This window comes from Odontesthes bonariensis, chromosome 24 (genome assembly GCF_027942865.1).
Source record: "Odontesthes bonariensis isolate fOdoBon6 chromosome 24, fOdoBon6.hap1, whole genome shotgun sequence".
Taxonomy (NCBI): domain Eukaryota; kingdom Metazoa; phylum Chordata; class Actinopteri; order Atheriniformes; family Atherinopsidae; genus Odontesthes; species Odontesthes bonariensis.
The window spans coordinates 21464563-21492071 of record NC_134529.1 but is presented as its reverse complement, the minus strand read 5'-3'; the positions used below and the strand labels follow the sequence as shown (position 1 = coordinate 21492071).

The 27509-nt window shown below is 41.1% G+C and overlaps 2 protein-coding genes across 3 annotated transcripts in view; one reads left to right on the top strand and one right to left on the bottom strand.

The window, feature by feature from the left end:
• Positions 1–679: 679 nt before the first annotated feature.
• tshr (thyroid stimulating hormone receptor) lies at positions 680–25381 on the bottom strand. Its single transcript, XM_075458472.1, has 10 exons — positions 25215–25381; positions 17472–17543; positions 16292–16366; positions 11370–11444; positions 8309–8383; positions 7606–7683; positions 6870–6938; positions 5526–5603; positions 2565–2753; positions 680–2178 (listed from the first exon to the last, which is right to left on the bottom strand). The coding sequence occupies exons 1-10, from the start codon at positions 25379–25381 to the stop codon at positions 732–734; spliced, it is 2325 nt and encodes a 774-aa protein (XP_075314587.1). The 3' UTR covers positions 680–731.
• A 912-nt stretch (positions 25382–26293) lies between these two features.
• The window catches only part of cep128 (centrosomal protein 128), a 50546-nt gene continuing 49330 nt past the window's right edge, over positions 26294–27509 (top strand). For both annotated transcript variants that reach the window (XR_012768888.1, XM_075459090.1), the window contains exons 1-2: positions 26294–26996; positions 27210–27296. Coding sequence is in view for 1 of the 2 variants with exons in the window: in XM_075459090.1 (XP_075315205.1) it covers positions 26823–26996; positions 27210–27296 (261 nt within the window). In the remaining variant the exon portion in view is untranslated. The remainder of the gene's footprint in view (positions 26997–27209; positions 27297–27509) is intronic.

Here is a 27509-nt window from a genome sequence, read left to right as displayed (position 1 = left end):
TGCTGTAATGGTCCTTTATCTGCTTTCTAACATCACAGCCAAACTCTGAACCATACTGCGCACGTTCGTATTTACATTTAAGTCTCAGAAAAATAGACAAAAAAATGTGTCCTTTTTTTTGGTCCATAGTTCTCCATTCGTTATCGCATATTTACATCATACACAAGTGTTAATCTGATGGGGGGTAAAAAAGAAATGCTGTGTTTTTGTATCGTCTTAAACTGGGTACGTTTCCACCGTTGAACGGCACTGAGCCAGCAGGCTGTCCTACAACACAATCATCACACATAATGTGCCCCAGAAAGGTCGTCACATCATTGCAAATTGAAGATATTGTGCTATGTTTTTTTTGTATCATTTGAACTGGAGTCCATATATAATTAAGCTACAGAAAACATATGTTTTGCTTATTGTTACATGTGTTTGAACTATTACCCTTGCTGTTTTCCTGAATATAATATCTGTATAATTCTATCCCTTCCACTGGAATGCGAAAGCCTACGAGTGAGATGAAGTCGGGCTCATGTTTCAGTGACACTTGATACGTTCCAACAACTGGAACCGTAAAATCATCACAGCCGAAATTGGGAAAACAGCTGAACTTTGTCTGAGACCTGAGGCAGATTCATAATCGTTTTAAATATCCAAACGGACCGGTCCAGGAACACTTCGAGGCTTCTTCTCTCCCACCTGAACCTGTTTCGTTTTACGATCTCAAGCTTGTGTTCGGCTCACGTGTCAACGCCCTGGATTTCCTCAGGGCTGGCCTTTTGGCTGATTGCTTTGTTGTAGGTATGTCCTGAGCACCTTTTCAGGTGGATGGGCACGTCACGGCCTACATTCCCTCCTTTCTTAACCTTTTCTCTTCGGACCTGGACAGTCCCGCTGCTGCCCTTTGATGAGACTGTCTGGCCTCTAAAGAGTTGTGCTCGCTGCTGACAAAGGCCCACCTTACTGAGGAGGATGAACACATCTCCCCTGAAGGCCTTAGTGAAGATGGCATAGAGGAACGGGTTGGCACAAGAATTAAGGGGGTAAAAGAGCACCAGTAAAATCTTGGAGTTGGAGACGGTGATAAGGGGCCGATCTACCACGGCAGACATGGCGTAGAAAGAAATGGGCGCCATGCACAAGAAATCCGTGAAGATGAGGACAGCCATGCGCTTGGCGATGTTCGTATCCTTGGATCCAGAGCGGTAGTGAGGGTTGTGCACTGCGCAGTAGATCTTGAAGTAACAAGCGCAGATGACGAAAAAAGCCAGGACGTTCAGGACCAATACGGCCAAGATGTAGACCTGAGACACTGTGGACTGGGTGTCCATCGGGAGACAGATGCTGACCTTCTGGTAACTGCTCACCCCAACCAGCGGGAGCAGGGCCAGGAGCAGGCAGAAGATCCAGCCGCCTAACATCACGGCTGCCGCATGGTGCAGACGCAGCTTGCGGTCCAGCCGCATAGCAAAGGTGATGGCGTACCACCTTTCCAGGGTGATCACAGTCAAGGTGTAGACGGACAGCTCGCTGGCGAAGACTGTAAAAAACCCTGCAAGTCCACAACCGGCGCCCGTCTGCCAGTCTATGGCGTGGTTGAAGTACTCAGACCGTGTGTGGAGGTCCACGGAAGCGATGAGCAGGAGGTAAATCCCCATGCATAGATCTGCAAAGGCCAGGTGGCACATGAGGAAGCGGGAGACTGAGAGCTTGTAGTGGCTCGTGAGCAGCACCAGGAGCACCACCACATTCCCCAGAACAGCCAGCAAACTCACAAACCAGACGGACACTCGCAGGAAGCCAAAACCCATTATGTCCTCACACGGATTGAACTCGTCGGGCACCGGTGCACACGCCACCTCCTCTTCTTCCTCGCACACCACATAATCATAGCGACTGTCAAAGTCTTGGCTGTTGTCCTCCTGGGGGTTCTTGAGGGTCTCTCCGAAACCCACTTCCTCATCTGGCTGGCCCCCAAAGTAGGTGTGGTAGTGGAGGCTGCCACGGAAGTCTTCTGTCCTCAAGTCTTGCTGGGACTCTCTGTGACCTCCGTCGCTCTGCTCCTGGTCTGGAGGCGTTTCCACAACACTGTCCCCTTGAAGAAAAGGCATGCGAAGGGGCCCCACGGAGCGCTTGTGATGCTGGTCGTAGAAAGCCGTCAGGTTGCAGATGATGTACTCCAAAAAACTGAAAAACACATGCAGACCAGTGCAGAAGATTGAGTCCATTAAATAATAATGTAGTTCTAAGTAAGACCAAAAAAAAAACATAGCTGGCTGCAAACTTCACAAGCATAATTAAGTAATTTATACTGCATATCCAGATGAAGAGATGGAAATCTAGTTTTGAGTCATGATTAGTCTGACATAACCGTTTTCCTGCAATAACAGCGGTGAGTGACTAATTATGTCAGCGCTGTAAGAGGTTATAGGTAAACATGGCAGTGTGCCTTCAATCCCTGCCAAGATCCACATGAAATACTAAGACTCACACACCATGCACACACTTAATCTGGTTGGTTTCTTGTTGGCACAAACGCCAATTACAAAATCAAGAGCTGATGGAAAGCGCACCCCCGTTTCTTTTTGATGTTTTTGAAGCCGCAGCAGTGGCTGGGGTAGGTGAGATTGGCGATTATGAGGTGTTTGAAGGTCTTGATGGGCGGCAGTTTCTTGAGAGCCCAGACATTGCGCGCCTTCAGCTCCCGCAGAGAGTCCATGCCTGTGGTGGGCAGGGAGGAGACCCCCGTCAGGGACACGTCCCTGAAATTAAGACAAGGAATGAAAGTGGTGAAGAAAAATTCAATCAACATTCTGCTAAACTGAAACTTGATGAGGAGACAGGAGAAAAAGGGAAATCCACCATTAGCTCTGTAATTCTGGCCTACGTACTTCGTACATCTTTAGAGCTTTACACTGACCAGAGTTGGTGGTGTCAGCCCCTACCATCTGCTGCACACTCTTGAAAGTAGACCACTAAAAGGCATAGTCGTAGATGAGTCCCAGTCTCTCTTTGTTTAATGCTCTACGTACAAACCAGAGTAGAACTCTTTGGGAATGCAGTGCATCAGTTTGTTTATGGGTGATGAAATGAAGCCCACAAGGAAAAGAACACTCCTTCAGTGAAACACGGTGGAGGTATGTCATGCTGTGGGGGCTCTTCACAGCCTCTGGTACTGAAAGCACAGGATGTACCAAATGAATGATGAAATCTAATTATTTTGTTAGTTTTTCTTGTTATCATTTAGCTTTTTTGAGTGAAACTGAGCATTATCAAGTCTCATAAAACAAGGTCTAAGGGGAAATTCTTTGGTTCGGTGCAAAACAACCTGAAGCACAGACCCAAGAGCAAGGCAGATGGTTCAGGATGGACTGTTTTAAACTAGTTGGCAGGGAGACATGACCTAAATCCTATTGAAAACCTTTGGAAAGAGCTAAAATCTGCCATTAAGGACTGATGGATAGTTCTGCCAAGACAACTGTGGGATGCCAGTAATTGTGTTTGGAGTACATTTTGCTTTCATACTATTTTACTATTATCCTTTTTAAAACAAACCCTTTTGCTCAGTGCTTGTCATTTTGACCCCTTTTGTATTTGCGTTGGCAGACAAAAGACAACTATGGAGTTGAAAGGAATACGAACAGGTCAAAACATGTGACTGAATCACATTGTAACATTCAGACCAGGCTATCCCTAGTCCACAACGTTGTATTTGCATGCTAATATAAAGAAAGGGGCTCAAGTCATGATATAGAACAGAACCCTAACCGTCGGTATATAAGCAAGTACTAGACACAGTGAGACCAGAGAGTCGAGAGATGGATTAAGTGACACTCTCCATCTGTTTCCTTGCATGAACTCCCCAGTCCTTCATCTTTAAGTAATTACATACGGTATTTCTTGGGCTATCATGCCAAAGCCAGGCTAACCTCACTGAGACAAAGGAGACAATCGCACCAACATCCTGTGTGATCCCATAATCAGGACATTCCAGTGTCCCACACTGGACACTCTCCCCTTCCAGGGACCAAGCCGAGTCCAAGTTCTCCTTTGCTTTCTTTAGTTTTCTGACCCATCGTCGCTCTAAGTCATTGCTTAATTTGATCAAATAAAGAAACACAAGCAGGCAATTTTTTTTAATATTTGGTAAGAGCTTGTCCATTTTTAGTCCCATTTGCTCTCTCCACTTCTCTGTCCTCTGCTCTCTTTTCTTCTCGTGGGGCTCATTGTGTAAGGCAGCCCCTCTGAGTTTAAGTCTGATTTTGTCATTTCCAGATGTTTAGCTCATGACCTCATGGAGGTGACCTCAGTCAGGACATGTTCCTCGGTGGAACAGAGGACGACCTGCACTAAAAAAAGAAAAAACTCTTTTACCTAACCAAACACTTCACGGCTCGATCAGAGCCTCAACGGCAACCAGATAGCCGTGGTAAAGCGTGCGGGCATCAAGTATCCTTTAATATGATGAACAGTATCTGAGAAAGTCTGAAGTTCCTTCATCACATGCTTGCACACAGATTTCCTGGTCACTTCATCGCAGCTGTGAGGGAATGATCTCTACTCTATCCTGTCTTGCAGACATGTGTCACCTAGTCTGCACATTATGAATGAGGACATTGTTAAAGGCAGCAGTAACTCGACACAATGCGAGTAATTACTAATACAGGGCTATTGGTTCTTGATCTATCCCCCCATTGGGGGGTTTTGCTGCAGGTGGTGTGTTTGAGGAGAGAAAAATGTGAGAAAAGTCCAAGAGTTCTAAAAATATATATGAAAAAATAAACACTTATAACACGTTGAGGATACATTTTGCCGACTTGCTGAGAGCTCAAATGGACGATCTATATCAATATCTATTATGAATATTAGATTACAGACAGCAGCCGCCTTAATAAAACTGACTGAAAACAGGAAAAAGCTTGCACGGCTCTCCTCTAAGTTTGCGAAATCTCTGTATCAGCACCTCGAAAGCCAGCCTATCAACACATTATATCACTTGTTTAATATTGTTTCGAAAACTGATCATTTATCTCCGCTAACTCTCAGCAACGGAGTCCATTGGCAAGTATATTGGTAGTATTTCCCAATGTTTTCCTTTACAGATAAGACCGGTTAATGTGTGCCGTTGTGATTTGTTATCATCTTAAAGTTTAAGATATAAAATATTCAGCCTTTCTTATGGTGTTTGTTTCAGTCCGAGAGATAAACCGGAGAGAAACCTGTTCGAAAGCCTGCTGACAAAGAGCAGCATGGACAACATAAACGGTTCTTCTTAGAGCCCTGTGTGCGTGCGTGTGTTCGTAAGTCATGGGATTTCAGTACATCATCACTTAGTCCCTAAACTCGTTTTCATTGCACTTTTTTTGCATAGCACTTTCTGTAAAACACCAAGTTTTACGCCTCAAGCCAAGCGCGACAAACCTGTGATATTTTGAGATTGGATTTTGACACGTTCGGTTAAATCAAATCATGACGAGTAGAAGTGTGTTTAATCAGAGTTTAAGTGCAAACGGTTGATAAGAGCAAACACTTACAGAAGCACGGGGCCGCTGATGGCTCCTGCGAAAGCCCTGTCATCCATTCTGGTCAAATACTTATTCCTGTGGAGGTCACTGGACAGGAAAGCACATGTACAAGTTTATTAAAAGAAAAGCTATTCTGCACATTTCAGTCAGACAGAGGCTCAAGCCTCATCTCTGCATATTTCTGTGTTTATTCAATCTTTTCTTTTGTGTTTGTGTGTGCGTGTGTCGGGGGGCTGATGGAAAAAGGCCTCACTTTCTGTATGTTGTTGATTCAAATTAAACAGCATAAGATACAAAGGTGTACTTAAAACATGCTGCACCCTCCTACACATCTTCCCCAAATCCCTTAAATCTAATAAGGATAATAGACCTGTGAGGGGTGTGTTTGTCTTGGTCACGCTGTGCTGAGATCAGTTCTCCTCTCAGAGGAGATCAGGCGCCAACACAAACACCCGTGTGGTAAGACTGACTAGTTACAGGCCGATGGCTTAATTTGACTCTTATAAACCCTGAGCTGAGTTTAGGTGTTGTAAAAGAAGTAAGGGGTCTCACTTTAATGTCATTAATACCTCATATCCTGATTATGTGGGTTTTTCTGGACCGGAGGGTGAAAACGTGTTGCGAGAAAAATGAGGAATCCTCACAGATTGGTGATTATACGAATGAGACCATTAAATAAACAAGCATGGGGCTGGTCTCGGAGACACTGAGTATAGGCTATGTTCGAGGGGAACTCTTAAAGCAGGCTTCCTGTTATTCACTGTTGGAAACATTTTCCCTTGAGAACTCCGTCTTACTAATCAAGAAGCCGGACTTAGGCATTTTTGAGTACATGTGAGACGGCCCACAGAGAACTGACTGTGATCCCTTTGCTTATGCAGTGCAATTTTGGGTAAAGAAATACACATCCCAGATGTCAGCAATGGCTTAATCCGGCCAAAATGGTGAGTAACTTCATTTACGTGAAGATGGAAGCTCGCTAAACTGACTGCTTTCAGCGTCCAAGCGCCAGAGCTTCAATGACATATAATAAAACAGTGTCTCTATAATCTCTAAACAAGCTTTGAAACTGTAAGCTCATCCTGCTTCATTGTCAATATAAAGATAAAGCAAGCAGCAGGTTAACTTAGCTACATATTAGCTTAAAAGCTACAAGCTGCTTTTAAGCTAATATGAGACAAGGTTGCCCATTGTCTCATTGGCAACCTTCAGCCAAAAAAATGAAAAAAGGTAAGAACGGTAAGAAAGTGAATATTAGCATTTCCCAAAATGCCAGACTGTTTCATATTTCTAACTAAATCAAATCAAATGAGTCAAGCACAGCGTTTCAGCCCACAAAGGAGAAATACCTACACTTGATCTAACTTCGTCCCATTAAAGGCATGGTGTTGTATCTCTCTGAAGCCGTTTCCATACAGCATGCTGCAACAAAAGAACACGTTTACACAGTAACATGAAAGAAAATGCTCTCTTTTAGGTGGAACAAACAAGCCACTGAATGTAAATGCTTTCCATGTGCTGATCTTTATTCTGTTTCCCCGCAAGAGTGACAGAGCTAAGTGGGGACTACTTATTTCCTATTTGATGGTGAGATTTTTTTCTGTCTGTGTAATTTTGTGGCTCTTTCTACCCGACATTTACCCCACTTACCGCTGTCCCAAAGCTAACCGCATACATACAAGTTCCTCGCTGTGCGAGTCGATGCCTGTGTACTCGTTTTTGCTATCCCCGTAAGACTCCAGTGAGGTCAGGGTGAGGACATGTTTTAAAAGTGAAGTCATGCTGGACAGTCCAGATTTCTAGTAGGGACTATTTTAGGATTTTTTGGCAAAGTTTAGAGATAAAGACCAAAGTTAACAGAGAAATGGTACAGCGTTACTATAGTATTTATCTTAGCATTTCCTTTGTGTACATATTTGCATTAGGTTTTTGGGAATTCTTCTTTTTTGCACATTTTCTTTTGAGAACGTGTGTGCATCTTTTTTAATCATTTGAATTTCGCCCATTGGGGGATGAATAAAGTATTTTTCTATTCTATTCTATCTTGACGTGTGTGTGTGTGTGTGTCGCTCCTGCTCCTATATCTCACACTGTCAGCACTTCACTTGTGATGCCACTGAACGAGTTGGCCGGGATCTCGGTGATGTAGGGATGATCAACAATTTCCCTGCAAAGGAGGATACAGAAAAGAGAGGAAATGAAGTGGTGCAATAAATATAGACCTTTCACTGGATAGAAGCACGGGGAGAAATGTGATGTGGATGTCTATATTCTCAAGTGTTACAGCTGGGTATGAACATTTATTAGATTTGGCGTATAAAGGAAGTGACTGCCAACACAGAAATGTGTCTGTGGTTGCAGTTCTTTTCGATCGGACACGGAGAAGCGGACCAAATGCACTTGCAACCACATATTGTAGGATCTAATATATCAGTAGAACCCAGTGAAATTCTTGAGGAGAGTGGCCCTGTCGGTGGAACTGGAATTTCCCATAAGTTAAACCACATTTCTTAGTTGCTAATCTTCTAAAGAAGGAGAAACTATTTTTGCCGTCTTTCCATGCTCTTCACTTTGACACATTGACAAAATCATGAAAGACTAAAGGGTACATTTGCAGAGGAAGAGCAGATTCATCTTCCTGTTCCTTAAGTATAAAATATAGTGCAGGAAAGGGCAGGTAATGGCAAATGATGGTCTTAACAAGCTTATTTGTGAACTGTACTTCAGGAGTTACTCCCAGCTGACTATGATTGACTGCTGGTGCAGTTTTAAGCAAGCAGGCAATAACTTACAGTATGAAGTTCATATCATTGGAGTGGATGTTGCTCAAAGCCGGGAAGAAAGTCAAGCCAGTGTTGAAGATCCCTCTGAGTGAAAAAGACACAATTATGTTTAAAAAGGTAAAAAACAAAAAACAAAACAGGTATTACAATACCAATGTTACCAGTTAAGTTGGGGGGGGGGGGGTCTGGAAATTCCAGAAACAAAAGACTTCATGACAAGACTGTTTCATTTAATAATTATTTTACTGAGCCTAGCTAATTTAATAGCCCGACTCAAGGAGTCATTAAGCACGGCTACTTCCACAGTTCACTCGAGCTACCGTTACCACTTAACTCGGCCATTTAACTAGACCTCCAACCATGTAACAGTTGACATTCATGGAAGGGACTGAAGTAAGTCCAACATCACAACAATGGACTGCGTGAGAAAAACGCTCGAGACATTCTGCCACTCCGAACTTGCTCTGTGGAAGATCGTCGAAGAGGTAAGAATACCCGAATTCACTGCTCAACTGTTGTCTTTAGGCTGCATAAATGGGGATTTGGTCAGATGACGCTGAGGTTAAAAAAAGGATTTTATTAGAGCAGAGCGACAGCCTGGAAGTGCTTTGGGTGATCACATGTTGACATGCAGTCTTGAGGTGATTTTCAATCGAATTTCTGACCCTTGTATCCATCTGACGAAAGAATTTAAAATCTGTGAACAGGGGCAACTTTAGTTGAAATTCAGCTGTATTAAAATAGACTATTTTTTTACAAATTTTTTTTTTACAAAAAGTTAAAATGCCTTGGCCCATTTGAGCCTAGCTGAGCATATACATGCAGGAGCGATTCAGTCCTCAACTGGATTATCTTGTTGTGTGAAACCAGTGATTTTGGTAGGATTTTTTTTAGATTTTGGATTGCTTGGGCCACTTGGAAAAAAATCTCCAGTCAGGGTGTTTACACAACTTTAGTCAAGTCGGATTCTTGTGTCAGTCTGACTAAGACTGGACTTTTAAAATACATGTTAACATGTTAACTTCTGGCTTAAATAATACAAGGCAACAGACCCAGAAAAAGAGATTGGGAGTTGAATTTCTCCCGCTTGTGTCCATTAATTCAGACTCAAACTGGCACAGGCCAGAAGAAAGAACAGTGCACGTGTGTTTATACATGCTGCCATAAAAATGGAGTCATGGCAGAAAAAGAAACGGTCTAAAGTAAAGCCCATTGCATGAAGGAAGGTGATTACAGCACTCGTCTTAATGCTTCATGCTTTAGTCTTCATCAGCTTAATGGTATTCTACCAGGAACATGCTGAAACATCTTTCTGCACAGTACTGGATGTGTTTATAGGAGTGCCTTGTATTTGATGCTCTACTGCTGCTATTCACGTCATTTGTATTGAGTTGACACTCAAGACACTTAACTCAAAGCTTATTTAGTTTGAGATTTCAGACCCAAAGCAGTTAGCAGTTCTGCTGACACTGAAAACCCGTCCAGTGCACTTCTTTCCTCTGAGAAAATTGGGTTAAGAACCTGATCTGTAAACAGCATCAATAACCTCATTGGTATGAATAAATTCACATGGTAAATGGACTGTAGTTGTATAGCGCTTTTTTTAGTGGACTGGACTGTTAAAGGTCAGTTAGATTCTAACACTACATACCACATTCACTCATTCACACACATTCATACACTCATGGATCCATCGGTTGGCAACGTGGGGTTTAGTGTCTTGCCCAAGGACGCTTCGGCATGTGGCCCGGGGAAGCCGGAGTTGAACCACCGACCGTCTGATTGGCGACTGCTCTTCCTCCTGAGCTACAGTCGCCCCACATATCAAGTCCCATTCCTACTTGAAACCATAAACTATAAAAGACTTAAATAGCCACTGGTCTGTGACGTTCAGTCAATGAAAAAATGGCACATCAGAAATGGCACAAAGCTATCTAATCTAACAGCTTAACATTCTGGCTTTTAAAAACATACCTCAAAAAAAGAATGATTAAGATTGATATAGTTTTCAGGTAGACAAAAAAAAGCTAAAACAGGTGAAAAGTCATTTCACCTGGCTGAGTGCCTTTTAATTATCCCTTTGGGACAGATAAAGTGGCTCTAAATTTGAATTCGATAGACAGGAAACATGGCCCCAACAAAGGAAGCATTAGCTGAAACAATGGAAATAATTATAAACCTTGTTCGGGAAATGAATACAGCAAGAAGTGTTGCTAAATATGTATTTGTTCCCATTCAGTTGTGTCTAAAATTTGAAGCAAGTACAATTAAAATGGGAAGATTGTGAAAGCGAAACGTACACGTCAAACAAGGAAGATATTAAGATTTTTTTTTATCCAAAAAGCTAAACTTAAACCATTAATTAATTAAAGAATTACATGGTTATGGTGGGCTGGAGAGAAGCCGTAATGGACTGTATATGATCAGTTAAAATTGCTGCATTTTTTCTGTGCAGGTCCAGTGAAACATATAAAGATGCCTGCCTGAAAAAAAAAAAAAAATTGTCACTCATTTACTTTCATCGATGATTTGGGGTTGATGTCAGGTAAAGGACCAGAGTCATCCCCTCTCCAGTACATTTTGGACACTTTTCTCATGTCCTTGATAGAAAAGAGGTTGATGCGGAGGCAGTTTTTCAGGATGAGAATGTATCTTGTCACAGAGCAAAGAGCATTCAATCTTTTTCTCAGGAAAAACGCATACCAACTCGCTGACATGTCCAGCAAACAAATGGATCTCAATCCCACTTTAAAAAAACCTCAACAACTTTCATGAAATCCAAAGTCAGTCAATGAGCTAGTTTTACTTTTGAAAATAAGTTTATAATTGAGTAATTAATAGGCACCGGAGATACACATTCTTGTCTAACCATGTTCCACCACCGTTTTGGAGGGTAAGGGTTAGGGTTAGGGTTAGGGGGTTTTGCTTGAAACCTCACTAAGCCGTGCATACAGTACTATGAGCACATCAAAATCACTATCAAAATGATTCCGTTTCAGGAATCACCCCCAATCTCAATGTCATTGAAATGAATTCTAAAAGAGAGAAAATTGTTCTGAAAAATACTTACAGGTACTTAAGGTTTGGGAGATGTTTAAAGGCTTCTGGGTCAACGTACGTCAGACTTTTTGTGTTACGAATCTCTCTGAAAGAACAAGCACAAAGAGGTGTCAGCTACTGGAAATGCACTTACCCTTAAACTTCAGCCCATTCTGGGCTCCAGCGAAGTGTCATGGCCGTGAGTGACATGTGACATACACACTGCACAATCCTCACACCTGCTTAGGGGAACAGAGCAAGGTGAATGCCAAGGGACAAGAGAAGGGAAAGGAAGCAAAGTCCAATTAGTGTTTCATTAGCATGCTTATTCTGGTCCTCCCTGGCCAGAGTAAACACTTCTCTCTGCTCTTTGAAGCCATGTGGTTCTCAGGAACATGTGTCCTGGCCCTTCTTCGGACAACTCGTTTGCAAGGTGTCTGAAGAAAAGTCCCTGAGTGGATGAGGTTTGTCTTCCAAGAGTTTAAGCTAATTCTTACACTGAATTGTCAGATGTCAGCGAAATATAATCATGATATAATCTGTCAAGTGGGGCACAGAACTGCTGAATCTCCGTTGCAGTTCTTTTAATTCCAAACAGTTGTTCAAAGAGCAGTGTTGGAGATTTGACAGATAATCCTTGTACTTGGATTATTTGTTGATAAGGTTTGCGTTTGTATGGGTGGTCCTCCTTTTTTTTTGGCCAGCCATGTAGACTTTGGCTGGTCATGTTAACCAGAGAGTTTGAAAAGGTTAGCGCTCTTGAAAGCAGCCTTACTGAAAAATTGAATCTGGTACCTTGTGCCAATGTAAACAGTACCCTCATCATCAAAGAGGAAATAGCCCCGCCGAGCACAGACAAAAACACAGACCGGCATGTTTGAGTGAAAAAAAACGAGAGACAAAAAGAAAAAAAAGTATCTTTGGTCAAATTCTTTTTGGCCAATTGGGAGTGGTAGCCAATTGGTCAATTGTGGAATTTGTAGAATGGGAAATGTAGCTGTAATATAAGATTAATGCTCTGTTTTTAGTTCTGCTTTGGTCTCCCATACTTCCTGAAAAAAACATCTGGTTTCTTAGCTGCTAAAAGCTACATGCTATGTTTACAGGATAGTTGCTAATCTTATTTACTGTACTGCTGTAAGAGCTTGGATTTAGGTCAATGACAGTGGTTAGACTAATCTGAAACTGTAAAGTAAAACCAAAAGCAACGAGTTAAGGTAAAACAGAACTAAAAGGAATTGCAGATAGGAATCATTTCAAGTGATTCTGTCACGACAAGAACAACTTTTCCGTTAGCTGTTGTGAAAAAAATTCAAAAATATATACAGTATATATTGTAAATCTTTGCAGAAGTAATGGCCACAGGGAAGACTATCCAGGTTTGAGTTGTTTTAGAAAGCGAAGATTCACTCTCTGGTTTTATAAAAAGACAGCTCCGACTGCTGCCTTCTACAGGTAAGCTACAAAGTACTCGGCTAATAAAAAGAAATCCAACCATACATATTTGAACTAGAAAGCAAAGCAGAACAAGAAAGCCAAATTAATAATATAAGGTTGCATGCACGTGGATGTATCATGATGGTAATGTATTCACTTTCTGTACTTTCAGCAATTCAGATGTGGTTAGCTGCAGTAGCCAGCCTAACTCGGAGTTGCTAGCTGGACCAGTGCTCCCAGGATATTAGCAACACACATCAGAGCCATATATATGTGTATATATATATATATATATATATATATATATATATATATATATATATATATATATATATATATATATATATAATAAGGGCAAGTGGGCTTCCAGTTGGCTAGCATGGCTTGCAAAGGGCGGGCGGCAACCGCCATTCCCGCCATCCCGTCATTCCGCCATCCCAACATGCAAACCTGGTGATGTTTGAATGATATCAAATTTATACTGAATGATAATTTATGGGTCAAATCTACAGTCAGATGGGAGGATCAGGTGGATGTGGGCTTATTTTGGATTTTAAAAATAAAAGATGATGGCACTCAGGATTCATCCATAAGGGCTGTGTTGTTACTATTTCACTATAAATCTAGTGTGTGCGGGTAACAGCTATCATGTAGGTGTGCCGGATACCGTCAGATCCTAACAATGCCATGAGTCTGTGGTCATTTTCAAAACGCACTCCAAAAGCAAATAAATGATATTCAAATAGTTTATTACACAAAAAGGAGCGACAAACACTGTTCACTTATTGATTTGAAACTGATAAAATAATAAAAAATAATAATAATGATACATTTTGGGTAACCTAATATATGAAATTGTTTTTAATTGCAGCACTGGGACACAGGTGAGCTGTCATTGATGTCTGTAATTGCAATTATTAATGTTGCATGATGATGCCAGCGTGCAAAAGACAGCATGGGCTCTGTGGAGAGCTCCGCTCCAGCTGGCTGCTGTGACAGGTCACTGACACTGTATTTCTGCTTAATCTAACATGTTTCAGACTCGCCCGATTTACATTAATACCTGTATTTTGATATTTGAAATTTCAGGGGATTTTAATATTAGATTATTAAAGTTGGTTTGAGAAGTTGTGGAGTTCCTCTAAAAAAAAAAAAAAGGCTTTAATAGGCTATTAAAGGAATTGTCTGAAAGGCAGGATGTTTAAATAAAATAAAACGTACCGCCATTCCGACCATAGGAGGAAAAAAGTGTCGACAATTTGAGGCCCATGTCGGACTGGTGGGATGTCGGAATGGCGGCATGTAACCGCAGAGGATGCAAGTTCTTGCTTGGCATTGTCTGTTGTGTTTGCACTCTGATTAGCATGCTATCTGACCCTATCCAGACCAGAAATCCAGCATCTGGTGGCTTCCGGGTTTAGTTCCTGTTCCACAGGGCAAAAGTGAGAAAGCTTCACATCGAGTGCTTTGTTCTCCTAACCTGTACTCACTTCTCCTCATCTTGCTAGCTTCTCATTTCATCTGTTCCACACAGCGCATGCTGCATAGCCCTAGCCCGCCAGTTGTAATAATTTATGTAGCACATACAGACTGTCTGACCTCACTTAGCTAAGACAGCACTCATATCTTATTTTGCTCATGATAGGCTTTGCAATACATAGAAAAATAACTTCTGAACATGTTAAAAAGGTTAAAAACTTGATTTTTGAGGTGGACTTTTAATCATGTATAAATGGCAAGCAACAGTGTGCCCAAAGTGCCATAAGATCACTTTGACATATTGGCACTGCAGACAAACACTTGGTTGTATTCATACTAATTTTGATAAGCTGAAGTTTTCCATGCAACTGCAATCAATCAGTCTACAGTCTTTATACTCTTTTAATGAAGCATTACAAAGGTCTGGAAAATGTAGACTCTCTTGCACTCTTTCCTCAAATAAACATCCATGTTGTTGTTCTTCTTCTGCGCCTGTTTTTTTTTTCCTTGATAGTGGCACATGTATCTAGTTTGCGGCGTGCATGGTCAACACAGTTAGAAATTTTTTAACTGCACACAGTCAGAGGGACCCTTTTTGGCTCTCTCGGACTGATGAAAATTAGCAAACACATGTCACACAGACCTTGCATACAATCATATGTGGTTACTATGAAACATTTTCTTTAGTGTACAGGCAAAAAACTTAAAGCTACTCCAATAAAGAAGAATGTTCCTACCGTAAAACATGAAATGATGAAATATAAATCAATACAAAGTCCCTTGAGGAGGTTTGAGTCCAAACGCACAGAAGAATGGTTGAAAAGGAGAGGATGAGCTGTTTTAAACTGGCCTAAATTCCCCTAAATTTCCTTTGGCGATCCCTTCTAATTGAAAAGCTTGAACACGGCAATGAAATGGATTTTAGCAATGAAAAATAATCACACATTACTAGTTTTACTGAAAAAAAAAAAAAAAAAAAAAAATTTGTGAAATTGATGGCTTCAATTGGTGGTGGCACAATTCAAACTTCTCCCAACCCCCTTTGAATTCTTAGCTCCAACTGCAGTCCTTGATGCACAGCTGCTGTCTGCCTGAAGCAGCCAGCAGGAAGCGGAACATTAATTTGCGTCTGACCCTGAAAGAAACCTGAGAGAGATTCCATTATCTTACTGTATGTATGGCACTACACCGCACCAATCAGTGGCAAATGGGCCTCAGAAGATCCAAAATACACCTCAGAGCACAGATACAACCCTCAGCTAGCAATTTCAATTATTGCTTCTGTCTGTAATTTTTAAATCTGGAATTCAGCAGCTAAAAAAGGAAAGACTGGGATAATTAAGATAGAAATGAAAACCAAATGACGCTTCAGGTCATGTCAAATTCATTTCCGTAGGTCTTGTTCATAGTCACTTTCAAATTGCTACACTTGCAGGCAAATTGCTGTGTCACAGAATGCTTTTACTTAGGACAAATCGTTTACATAAGCAGACAGTCTCACAAGAATATATGAGGTGCTAGGAGGTGTTTTGCTGGAAAGCGTGTGGTCCAGCGGGGAACTCAGCCATAAATCTTTATCCCTTAATTAAGAATAAAGTACACCTTGCTAGACTTTTTCCCCTGAGCTGCTTTAATAAGAGCTGGGGTATGAAGAAGATGAGTAGGTAAGCTTAAGTGCTGGCTGCTGCTTAGCTTCTCTTCCCTCACATGCTTGTAAGACTGAACTTAGCAGAATGCAGTTAATGAGTTATTTAAATGAATTAAAAGGTTTCTAATCAATTCAGTTTTTAGTCATTTCCACAACAGTTTTTTTTTATCTGCCCCATAGAATAGAAAAACTGCTCAGCACCACCTTGATGAGGACCATTAAGCGTTGAGAGGGAGAAATAAGCTCCTGATGTGATTCTTGCCTGCTTCCATTTGCTGCTGGCGAGCTTCGAAATTAAGCTTTTTTTTTCTTCTTCTCCAGAGAGCAAATGGAACAGCTTAATCAATAAAGATCAATAAAGAGTGTGCCCTTTGCCTTTAGTTACTCACATGTGGGTGATTTTCCTCAGGCTGTTAAACGAGTGCTTCTCCAGCCTCTGCAGCTTCACATCCACAGATATATATCTAAAAGGGACAAACAAAGCTTAAACCAGACCTGCTGAACAAATTGTCTCTCTGATACACAAAAAATTACTTTTGTTCCGCTTGTGACTTTTGAGGAATGAAGGTACATTTTCTCGAAAATAAAATCCTAAGACTTGTTTAGGAAGAAAATGACTTCCTAAACAATCCTAAAGTCTTCAATCTATAACTCCATCTTTTTTAAAGCCCCCAAAGTCACGGGTAATTTTACAGGCATGCGCCTATAGATTACCTAGTCATCAGTCACTCTGCTCCCATTTGTTATTACTTGGTAACATGTATGCTCTTAAAATAAATCTTGAACTTTGCACCAAATCAATCTCAAAAACTCCTTACTCGTCAGAAAAAATTCTTAAAATATACATAGTTACATAATCTTTTCATTTGGACAGTGAGCAGAGAATCAGGCAAACACCTGGCTATGTGGACTTGAGACTCACCAAAAACTGCCCATTGACATAAATCTCCCCTCATGTGTGACTTGGACTCACTTGAGGAACAAAGCTCAAGTGTATATTTTACCTTGACACAGAGGCTGCACCTCTATTGGGAGTCTAAAATGACCACATGCTCAAAGGGTTCTGCTGGAGTAGTCAACCAATGCCCAAACCCTGCTGTGGTTGAAGGACAAACATTCCTTTCGGGAAAAGGAACACATTAGTTTCTTCAGTGGTCGTACTAAACAGGGAGGGTGTCATCTGCTTAGGTGGGAGATAAATGGGAGATAATGCCTGGCTACCTTTTGATTTGGTTAAAAAAAAGAAAAAATTTGGGCAGCAAATCTGAGGTGGGAGAGATGGGCAAAGAGAGACAAAAAGGACTTTATTGAGATAATCTGAATTGCTCTGCCAAGGAAGTAGATTAACAACATTGATCCATATGCTGAAATACTAATCTTCTGCTCGCATTGCAACACATTGCAAACTGCATTCTTGGACTGAGTGAGAGTCCAATTTAGCCACGACTGTGTGCAAGATCAACTCATTTATAAGCTGATGTAATGTCAATATCGGATTCCATGCAAGATCTTGAAACCTTTTTTGGCCTTTTAAATAATGTCAAGTTTGATAAAAATGAGAATACTCACATTCTTGAGATGTTGATCGTGCTGGCGAAAGCATCTGTTGGCACTGACAATAGACGGGTCTCAAAAAGCCATCTGGTTAAAGGAAAAATAGAGATGAGCATTCTAGTTGTCACATTTTCACAAGCAGACACGCCAATACGCTCATGCACAAACACACACAAACATTACCGATCTCCTCTGCCCATTGGACCCGGACTCACCATTTGTCATCAGGAAAGGGCACTTTAAAATTTTCAAAGAAATAGGCTCACATTTAAGTAAAAAAGTTTTAAAAAGTCGCAAAGTAAGTCTGTTTGCATCGACTTTAAGAAAGTCTGAGGAAAATGACCCTGCTTTTCAACTGATTGGTGACCTAAGAAAACATTTTCATAAATAATCTTGATAAGAAGCTTCACATCTTGATTAATAATTCCTGATTAACTGTTGCCAAATGGCCACAGTGCCAATAATGAAGTTGCAAAATTGAGACACAAATCATAGTCGACATGACAGTGATTACATCCATCTGTTTTATGCAAGTTTATGTATAAAGTTTATACAGTCAACGGCTATCATGTCTGTATCTATAAACATAAAGCAATAAACTCTGCCAACCAGCTGTGAATTGTCATTTTTACACTTTTGTTTGTGGTGCACATTTGCTAAAAAAAGTTATCAATCAATGTGCAAGTCTCTTCGCTCTCTAAGATAACTGGTTGCTTCAGGTTTAGGTGTAATAGTGATATGTAGTCTTTATGTCGTTGCAACAAAGGCACATAAAGGCACTGTATCTCCCAAAATGTTGCCTTAAAGTTGTGGTATTTCTTTCGTGTGATCTTGCTGGACATCTCGCTGTGGTGGATTTAGGAATCAAAACAAAGTAATTCAGGAAAGGGATTAAGATGGTAGCCACATGTGTGATTGTCGTGTTGTATCCTTGGCTCAAGGGACACGCAGACAGAGTTAATTCCACTGCATCCTGCCTCAACTAGAAATACTGCACCATGTGTCCATTTGGAAACAGGTTGAAAAATAAAAGGTTTGCCCAAAGCCACCATCTTCATGTACCTTTGGTTTATCAGGGGAACAATGGACTAATTCAGAGACTGAGATCTGGCCCATAATTCTGAATCACACTCACATGGGCGGTTCGGCAGTCAGTAAAGACGGGAGCACGGCATTCTGCATACGCCTTGACAAACTCAAACAAACACAGGGACACAAAGCAGATCCTGATACCGGACACCCCAGTTAGAACCCAAATAACCAGCATGCATTTTACCACAGGGCAGCTGGGAGAAGACAGATGAGCCCATCTCATAGGTTTACGAAGAAAATTGCTGCCTCAATTTGTCATTTTGGATAGAAACCATAGAAACCAATCAAGTTTGGAATTGAGTTTGAAGTGGCGAGAGGCCGTGTAATTAATACTGGTGTCAGCAGTGGATTTACAACATAGCTGTGTTTACTGGGAGCTCTGTCTCCTTTAGATGTGGTCTATGGCAACTGGTAGAGCGGGTCAGTTTCATATTCCTCAACAAATTTCAACCTACATTTTTGCCAAAGAGATTCAGTGCAAACTCCTCTCTTGTTTTATATATATATATATATATACAAATAAATACATATAAAGTTATTCCATGAAAGTATGAGCAGAGTGTAAAAGCAACAATTTCCATTATCAATGTATCGGTACAAAAATAATGGTTGGGAAATTGTCTGCATTTCCATTAATCCCAGCCACAGCTCAAATATGGTCGACATCCCACTTTTTTACATGAGTGCTCATCTGTTACCATCCAGGAAACAGAATTAGGATTCAGTCTGTTTTATTAAAGGTTGAGGGACAACGAATATCATGAGTTATCACATGTCTGAACTCCAATCCAGGAATTCTGAGGTTTTCTGAAGGACTGGAACTGCTGTGCCACCCCCCTCCTCCCTTTTCCCTTGAAGTCTTTTTTCCTCTTAATTATTCTCAAATGGAACTCTCTGGGTGTTTGAGAAATGTGCTGTAAAAGGTAAATATTGTATTTGAATGCATCGTCCAGACGTAGGAGGGTGTCACGCTACGCAGGCTTTTTAGCGTGTCTGTGCTTTCCTTTCCACCTCTCTGACTCCCAGTGACACATGGAGTAATCTCTACACACACACACACTAAAAGTACTCCAAACCATCCACATGTGCACACCGACATGGAGAAACAGACAGATGTCTGCTTTGCATTCACATTTTGTCTTACGAAAAGTACTTTTGCACGTCTTCCTGCACAAAATATGTTTGAACTAAACTATTATGTTAATAGCAGAATTAGAGCGGTGTATTTATGTGGTTTGGCTAATTTTGTTTGGTTTGTTCATGTTTATAATGGAGGGGATATTTCATTACTATGTCTACACAAGTCTTTACTAAGTAAACTGAACAAAGAATAGTAGTTTAAACGCTTTAGTTTGCTGCCGAGAGTTAGACGAGATTATCACTCTTCTTCGAGAATTTTTAAGTTCATGAACTTAGCTTAGCATAAAGATATCAAACACAAGACCAGTGAGAGTCTCGGTCCAAAGGCAACACACGTTTGCAGCCATCTCCTTTGAATTTTAATTCGAAAAAAAAAAACATCTGATGTTGCATATGTAAAAGATTATGCATTAGATTGTGCTTCTGGTCATTATTGCTATGCCAAGCTAACTAGCTGTTAGCTGCAGAGTGATGTGCAACAATCTTGAACTAACCATGCTTTCTGTATTTTTTGACAGGGAAATTGGATATAGGTGCAGCAATTTATTGAAACATACCAAACATAAATGGAAATACAGTATATAAAGTCAAAACAGAGTTTGTACAATTCTACCTTGAAAGTCAGTATTCGGTATGACCGTTTTTATTCTTTCACCCAGCCTGAACCCTCTTATAGAGGCTTTCTGTCATTTCTTTAAATAGTCTTCAGGAATAGTTCTCCAGGCTTCTTGAAGGACATCCCAAAGCTCTTCTTTGGATGTCGGCTGCCTCTTGTTCCGTTTTCTATCAAGGTGATACCACACAGCTTAAATAATGTTGAGGTCCGGGTTCTGCGGAGGATTCATCCCTCCATCAGACCTGTTGCCACTGATTTTCAGTCCACTTCTTTCGTCATTTGGCATACCTCAGCCTTTTCTCCCTGTTTCCCTTCCTTAAGAACGGCTTGTTGACAGCCACCCTTCCAGGGAGACCATTTCTGATGAGGCTTCAGTGAACAGGAGATGGATTTCAGACCTGCCACTTCTTTTTTGTCCTCCATTTGTCCAGTTTCTTCAAATTCCTTTCGGATACACTACACACAATGTTGATATATATACCACGATTTTGGCCAATAGTTCTTTGGAAATAAACTTGTTGATGGAAAAATCAGTCAACCTGTCTTGTTTTTGAAAATTTCCCCAGGTACAACAGAAGAAATGGGAACAAACAATTCCTCTTTGTGATAGATCGCTAGTAACAAATCACCTATACAATCTAAAATTGGTTCTTTGCTAAGTAATCTGTTCTGTTATATACACAACACTGATTCATCTCTTCAGAGGCCGCCTTTCTTTATGTTTGAATGATTGAAAGGTTTGTGTAAAATAGCGTAACCAAGAAACAAACACATTGCTCGGAAAATGGTCAAGTACAAGGCCTGGACCGAAAATGAATGAGGAAAAAAAAAAAAGCTGCCAGTATCCAAAAACAACTTTAAAAAACCGTAGGAAAGCCTGGAAAAGTTTTGTTTGAGCCCACATTAAAAGATTATAACAGAGTCCGACTCTTTGGAAGAAAAATATGAATAAAAGAGGGTATTTGGTCGATACATTGAATAGAAGAAGGTATTTAGTTGACAGAATCACAACCCAACAGGTGGAACAACTTTAGCAGAAGTCAGAAGCCACAAGATGAAAAGTCAGTTGCACAACTGAACTCACAGCTGGACCTGGCAGCAGTCTGAGTCCCCACTGACCTCATCAAGCCAATGGGGTCAATCATTCCTCAGTATGAATACAATAACATCAAACTTCCTCACGCCTCATGTGCTGGAACATCCCATTCTATTTCTGGCTTATTTGGTCGATATTTTTAATCGGGAAGGTTGACAGTGTTAGGTGGCGTGCTTTATCCTCCTAAAGGGTGCTGGGTAAACTTTGAGCAGGAATGTTAGGAAATTGTAGGGAACACTCCAGGCACGTGAACGTGTGAATTGAAGCAGTGATCGGGAGATAATTTTATGTGATGGGTGCTGTTGGAGGCAATGCAAAGTGTTGTTTGGAATTCAAGGATGAGGAGATGTTCCAATAAACTGTAAGGCAGGAATGAGGATTATAACAACATAGCCCAGAATCTTTTCTTTAGCTTGAGTTATTATTGGTGAAGCCTACGCCCAGGCTTTGTGTGAAAGAGAAACAAGTTTATTCAAGTGATAGTTTGGTAATTTAATGTATGCCCACAGTGTATTAGAGATGAGTAATACTGGTATAGTTTAACATCGCAAACCATAGAATACCAGAGTAGGGCTGGAATGTGTCCCTCTAAATAAAACCCTAATTCCAAAGCATTTGGCAGGCTGTGCGAAATTTAAATATAAACAGACTGAAATGATTTGCAAATCTCGCAAAAAAATACTTTATTTATAATTAAAACAATAGAAAGAAGTCAAATGATGAAAGTGAGACATTTTATTGTTTGAGGTTAAATATTCGCTGAACTAGATGGCAGCAACGTATCTAAAAAAAAGTCGGGACACGGGCAGAAAATGACTGAAAAAGTAAGCGGTAGTAAGAAGAAACTGCTGGAGGAACATGTTTAAACCCTATTAGGTTACTTAACAACAGGTCAGTAACATGACTGGGTATTAAAAGAGCACCTCGGAGAGGCAGAGTCTCTCAGAAGTAAAGATTACTGAGGTTAAGCAATTTGCAAGAAAAAAAAAAGCACGTCTCCAACTTGTGAAGCTATTTCCGAACAATATTCCTCAGTGTATAATTGTAAAGATGACTTAATCCATCATCTACAGTATGTCATCAAAAGACTCAGAAATGGCTCCTATCCAGTCAGCCTCTTTTCCAGGAAAGGCCTTGCATTTTTCAGCTTCACAATGCTAAGCCACATACTGCACCTATTACAACAGCATGGCTTCATAATAGAAGAGCACCTTAGAGAGGCAAAGTCACTCTAAAGTACAAATGGGCAGAGGCTCAGTAACCTATGGAAATCAAATTCTGAAATTCTTTTTGTAAATCCAGGATGTCGTGTCTTCTGCACTCAAAAGCCTTCATCTCTGATGGTTTTGTTGTGCATTCATGCCTATGGAGCTGGGAACTTACACGGCTGGAAAGGCACCAGCAGTTCTGAGAGTCTTATACGGGTTTTAGAGCAACATATGCTCCCATCCAGATAAAGTCTTTGTCAGGGAAGGCTTTGCATATTTCAGCAAGACAATGCTAAACCATACTGCATCAATTCTTCAATTCAGTTCAGTTTTTTTTATACAGCGCCAAATCACAACAAATGTTGTCTCAAGGCACTTCAAAGATACAGTCCAATTAAAGCCAATTACAATTCAATTAACTGTAATCCAATCCAATTAATTAAATTCCAAATAAGTCCAAGTCATACCAAGCCAATTAAAAATAAAAGTTGCAACCAACAGGTTGCAAACTTCTCTTCGATTCAATCCCCCATCAAGAGGAAGAAACCTCTGGCAGAACCAGACTTCGGATGGGCAGCCACCTGCCTCAACCTATGACAACAGTATTGCCTCATAGTAGAAAAGACTGGGTGCAGACCAGACCTTTCACCAACGCAGGAAACTCAAAATATGACAAAGGAGATTCAGGACTGTTAATCAGCTAGAATCCTATATCAGACAAGAGTGGGACAATCCCCTCCCAAAGGTCCAGCTACTGATTTCCCCCAGTTCACAGACATTTGCTGTGGGTGCTACACAGTAGTAAATTATATTTTTCCTTAAATGGTAAAATGTTTCCCCTTCAACATTCGGTATTCTTTCTGAAGTCAATTGCGAATAAAATATAGATTTACGAGCTCTGCGAATCATTGCATTCTGTTTTTGTTCATATTTTACCCAATGTCCCAACTTTTTTGGAATTGGGGTTGCATGCGGAATAATAGCCAACAGTGACCCGTGTCATTGTATGCATTGCATTTCACTGGGCTGTAGTAGTAAATGGAGCTGTTTAGTTTATTTCCACGACAGCGCCGTGGAAATAAAAGATTGATCTGTTCATATGTCTACGCAGCACAGTTGCACTCACCATTCACAAGTGCCGATTTAGAAGGAAATATCCTTTCTCACACTTCTAATACGATGTTTCCATACCAAAGAGCCCATCTAAAGGGTATGTGTTTCCATTGGCCAAGATCACGGATCACTGGTTGCTCTCTATTGCATAATTTTCTCTCTGTAGTTTAGCAGTTTGGAACGTGCAAAAGCCCTGCTACATTTTTCAGAGGTCCTGACAGATGACATCATATTGGTGTTTATACAGTTCGTAGGACGATTATTTTGGGTGCCAGATCATTGTTTTCTTTCAGTTGCCCAATTCTCTGTATTTTCTTGCACATATATAATTGCATCTAGGAAGTTCAAGGTGGGATTTTTTTGTTGTTACACAAAAAAAGCAATGTGGATACCTCCCCTTGGACTCTCTGAAAACGTTATGGACACATTCCACTGCTTTCCTCAGTTTTACACACCAGGCGTGTGTCGTTTGAAAAAAGGAAAGTTGCCAGAAAGTTGATGATGAAAATAATGACTCCTCCACAGTAATATTACCCCTCTCTGTGCCTTGCTCTTACTGGAATTACTGTTTTGAGAGAGGGAGGGAGAGGTGGTTCTGTGATTCTTCACCGTAGTCTGATATCTCGCATCAATAGCACCTTGGCTGTCATTGTGCGACTGTTTGCATAGGTCGAAAAAGAAACTGAAGTCATTATGTAAGGAGGTAGCCTTGTTATTTCGCTCTATTTTCATCGCTAGTTGCAGAACTGGTCAATACATTTAGAAGCAAGAAAAACAAACCAAAAAACACTAGATTTTCACATTATATTCCTCCTGAACAGACACACAGGAGTATGAATGATTAACAGCTAAATTAGTTAGAGGAAATAAAGGCTGGGTGCTTGCTCAATAAAATATGGCGTTCCAGTCAACAGAGAAAAGCAGAAATGGCACAAAAATAGAAAATGAATGGTATGGTGCTATCATACGTTACAGCCATTTTGTTACAGCAGTGATCGGTTTATGAGGGGTTGCACGATATCAGGATATAAAATTGTGTTGACGGTGAAGGAAATCATTAAAAAAAAAATGTACTTTAATAATTTTGCACCAGTGCAGTTGTATTGTTCCAACAATAACCTTGAAAGTTGGATGTTAATCTAATGAAACAAAACAAAAAAAAAGTACATCTATGTAATGTTTAAGTCGAGTTAAGATTGGCTATTTCAAACCAAATTAAGAAAACTGCTACAAGTTCCACACAGCTTAAGCACTTGTGATTTAAAATAACAGACGACTAACAGAATGATACTTGAAAATGGAAAAACCACTTAGGAACAGATGGCCTCCAAATCCCCATGCGTGCACTTTGGAGGAATATTCGTGTTATTGTAGTGTAGGCTAATGGTTTTTCCTCGGGGTTAAAGGCAATTTTTAAATTCTAAATACATTGAAAAAGAAAGAAAACCCTCAGCAGAATCACTTTTGCAGCTGCGTTTCGGACGCCTACTCACAGTGTCTCTGTGCTTGCTGGAAACCTCGGGAGGATATCAATGTCAAAGCAGGAGATGGTGTGGGTCCTCCACTCTGAGCACTCGCAGACAGCCGGGCAAGAGTCAGCGTCCGACGCGGCGCGGCTGAGGGAGACGAGCGTAAACAGCGCGCACGTTATCACCTGCATGATGGAACCCTGCTGGCTGTCAGTTGCCCTCCGAAGTCCACAGCGACTGATATTTCAGTCTGAACAAAGTCGGTCTGGTGTAGCCTCTGGTGTCCTTAGGTGAAAGGGAGTGGGGCTGCATAGGAGTGTTAATGCTCAGTGTGCTTTACAGGGGCCCAAGGGTGTCTGGGAGGCTGTGAAGGTGGGGATGCCGCAGCTCTGCGCTGGGTTTGGAGGTGGTCTCCAACTCGAGGGGAGGGAGTTTTTCACTTTCCAGGTTCCCAGTTTTTGCTAAGGGATTTGAATTAAAGCTTTACCAGAAGCGAGGCACCATGGCCCAACTTACAACGTTTAAACACAGAAACGCAGCAGCTTATGAACCCATAAGGCACCAAGAGAAAAATTACACAAAAGAAACAGCATTTTGTGCGCACACTGTGCACCTGTACTTCGAGCCAGTCTTTGGGAGGTCAGTAAGAGGATTTGTCCTAAATTGATTTTATTTGCACTGGAAATGTTTAGAGGTTTGTTTAAAACGATTATGGAACATAAACTATCTCTGTTTTTATCTAATGTTTTAAAATCTATTAAAGACCATACGATTCGAATTTGATAACTGACCACATTTTACAGCAATGGGACGTTTTCCATGTCAGATAGACTATATAGATTATATCACTTAATCAATACTTTTATTAAAATTAGGATTTTTAAATCATGTATCGATATAAAAGGGAGTTTAACAGTGATTAACTGTCAGTTTTTCTTCTCACTGAAGAGCGGCAGCAGTGGCGCAAATGCATACCTTTGGACAATGTAGTTCACACATATTTTATTCCCGCATCGCTCTATTGTGGGCGGCCTACACTTCCCGGCGTCCCTTGGAGCTGGTTGCGGACCGTTGTTTTCCCTGCTCAGACGCGGCTAGTTCAAGTTGCCATAGCACAGTGGAGTAGAGGCTTGTTCTTCTGTTGGTTATCACTCTCACGGCGCGACAGCGGTGTTTCCCGTGGAACTTATTCCTGGCGTTTTCATCTTTTCCCTGCTTCTGTCTTGTGGTTTTTAAAGTGTTATCACAAGGTTAAACTAGTTGGCTAGCGTTTGGTTAGCTAGCTAGCTAACGTTCTCTGTAGTTCCCACTTGTTGCTAACCAGGAGGAGCAACACTCCCAACAATGTCTTGGACAGAGATTTATTGGGATGAGGACAGCTTGAATGGTTGTTCTCCGCTGGTTAGATAGCTTTGTGTCTCAATTGGTTGTTAAAGTAACGATGACAAAGCTCCCGTGCATTTTTGCTCTGTCAAAATGATACAATGCAGAGATGCAATGTTCGTTAATCTGATGAACGTTAATGTTAACAGTTAGCGTTCTCCACCGACGAACCTAGTGCTGGTCACTAATCGTCACAATTCGCGTCGTCTGGCGTGTTTCAATTGGCCTCCCCGTGACTTGTCTCCGACTATGGACACATCTAGTGGGTCCGACTCATACGACAGGTTGCGCGGACACAGGCCTCGGGGGCGTGAATCCCACCGCAGACCTGGCCGGGACAGGGACCGAGCCGGCGGGAGCGGAGGCGACGGTCGCGCCGTGGACATTTCAGAGAAAATCAGCACCCTCGCGGACACGTTACAGGTACTCTGCTTGTGTTTTCACACACCTGCAGCTACTGAGCACGAATCTTTATTACGAAGCTCCACCACACCCCAAAGCCTCCTGTCACCTCATACCATTCCAGATTCACAATTGCATTGCGTTGGCATCCATTTAAATATCTAATAAAGTTAGTTGAAGATGTGCACATGTTACCTGTTTTCCACAATGACTAACTGAAGGTCACTCTGGCAGGACACCAGTAGGAACCTGACCAAAGTAGACAGGATGCTGGGTCAGTACAGGGAGCATACAGATGATCAGGCTGGAGCCATGGCACTGGTGAGACATCTGTTTCCTTCACTGTTGTTCAATTGAAAATGATCTCACACCTCAGAGATGCAGATTATTAGACTTTCATTTTCATGTAAGCTTTGTTGGAATCGATACAAACCTCCACTACTAATTGTTTGAGTTAAAGACACATTTTGCATTTATTTGTTGTTTATTGTTTGTTTGCACTTTAATAAAACATTACAAACAAGAGTATATCAC

Bases quoted from the DNA above. Each gene is read 5' to 3' on its own strand.
- tshr (XM_075458472.1), bottom strand. From the start codon at position 25,381: ATGCAGGTGATAACGTGCGCGCTGTTTACGCTCGTCTCCCTCAGCCGC. The intron at 11,445-16,291 runs GTGAGTAACTAA...TTGTTCTTTCAG, and splicing joins CTGAGGAAAATCACCCACAT to AGAGATTCGTAACACAAAAA. The intron at 2,179-2,564 runs GTGCGCTTTCCA...TGTGTTTTTCAG, and splicing joins AACATCAAAAAGAAACGGGG to TTTTTTGGAGTACATCATCT.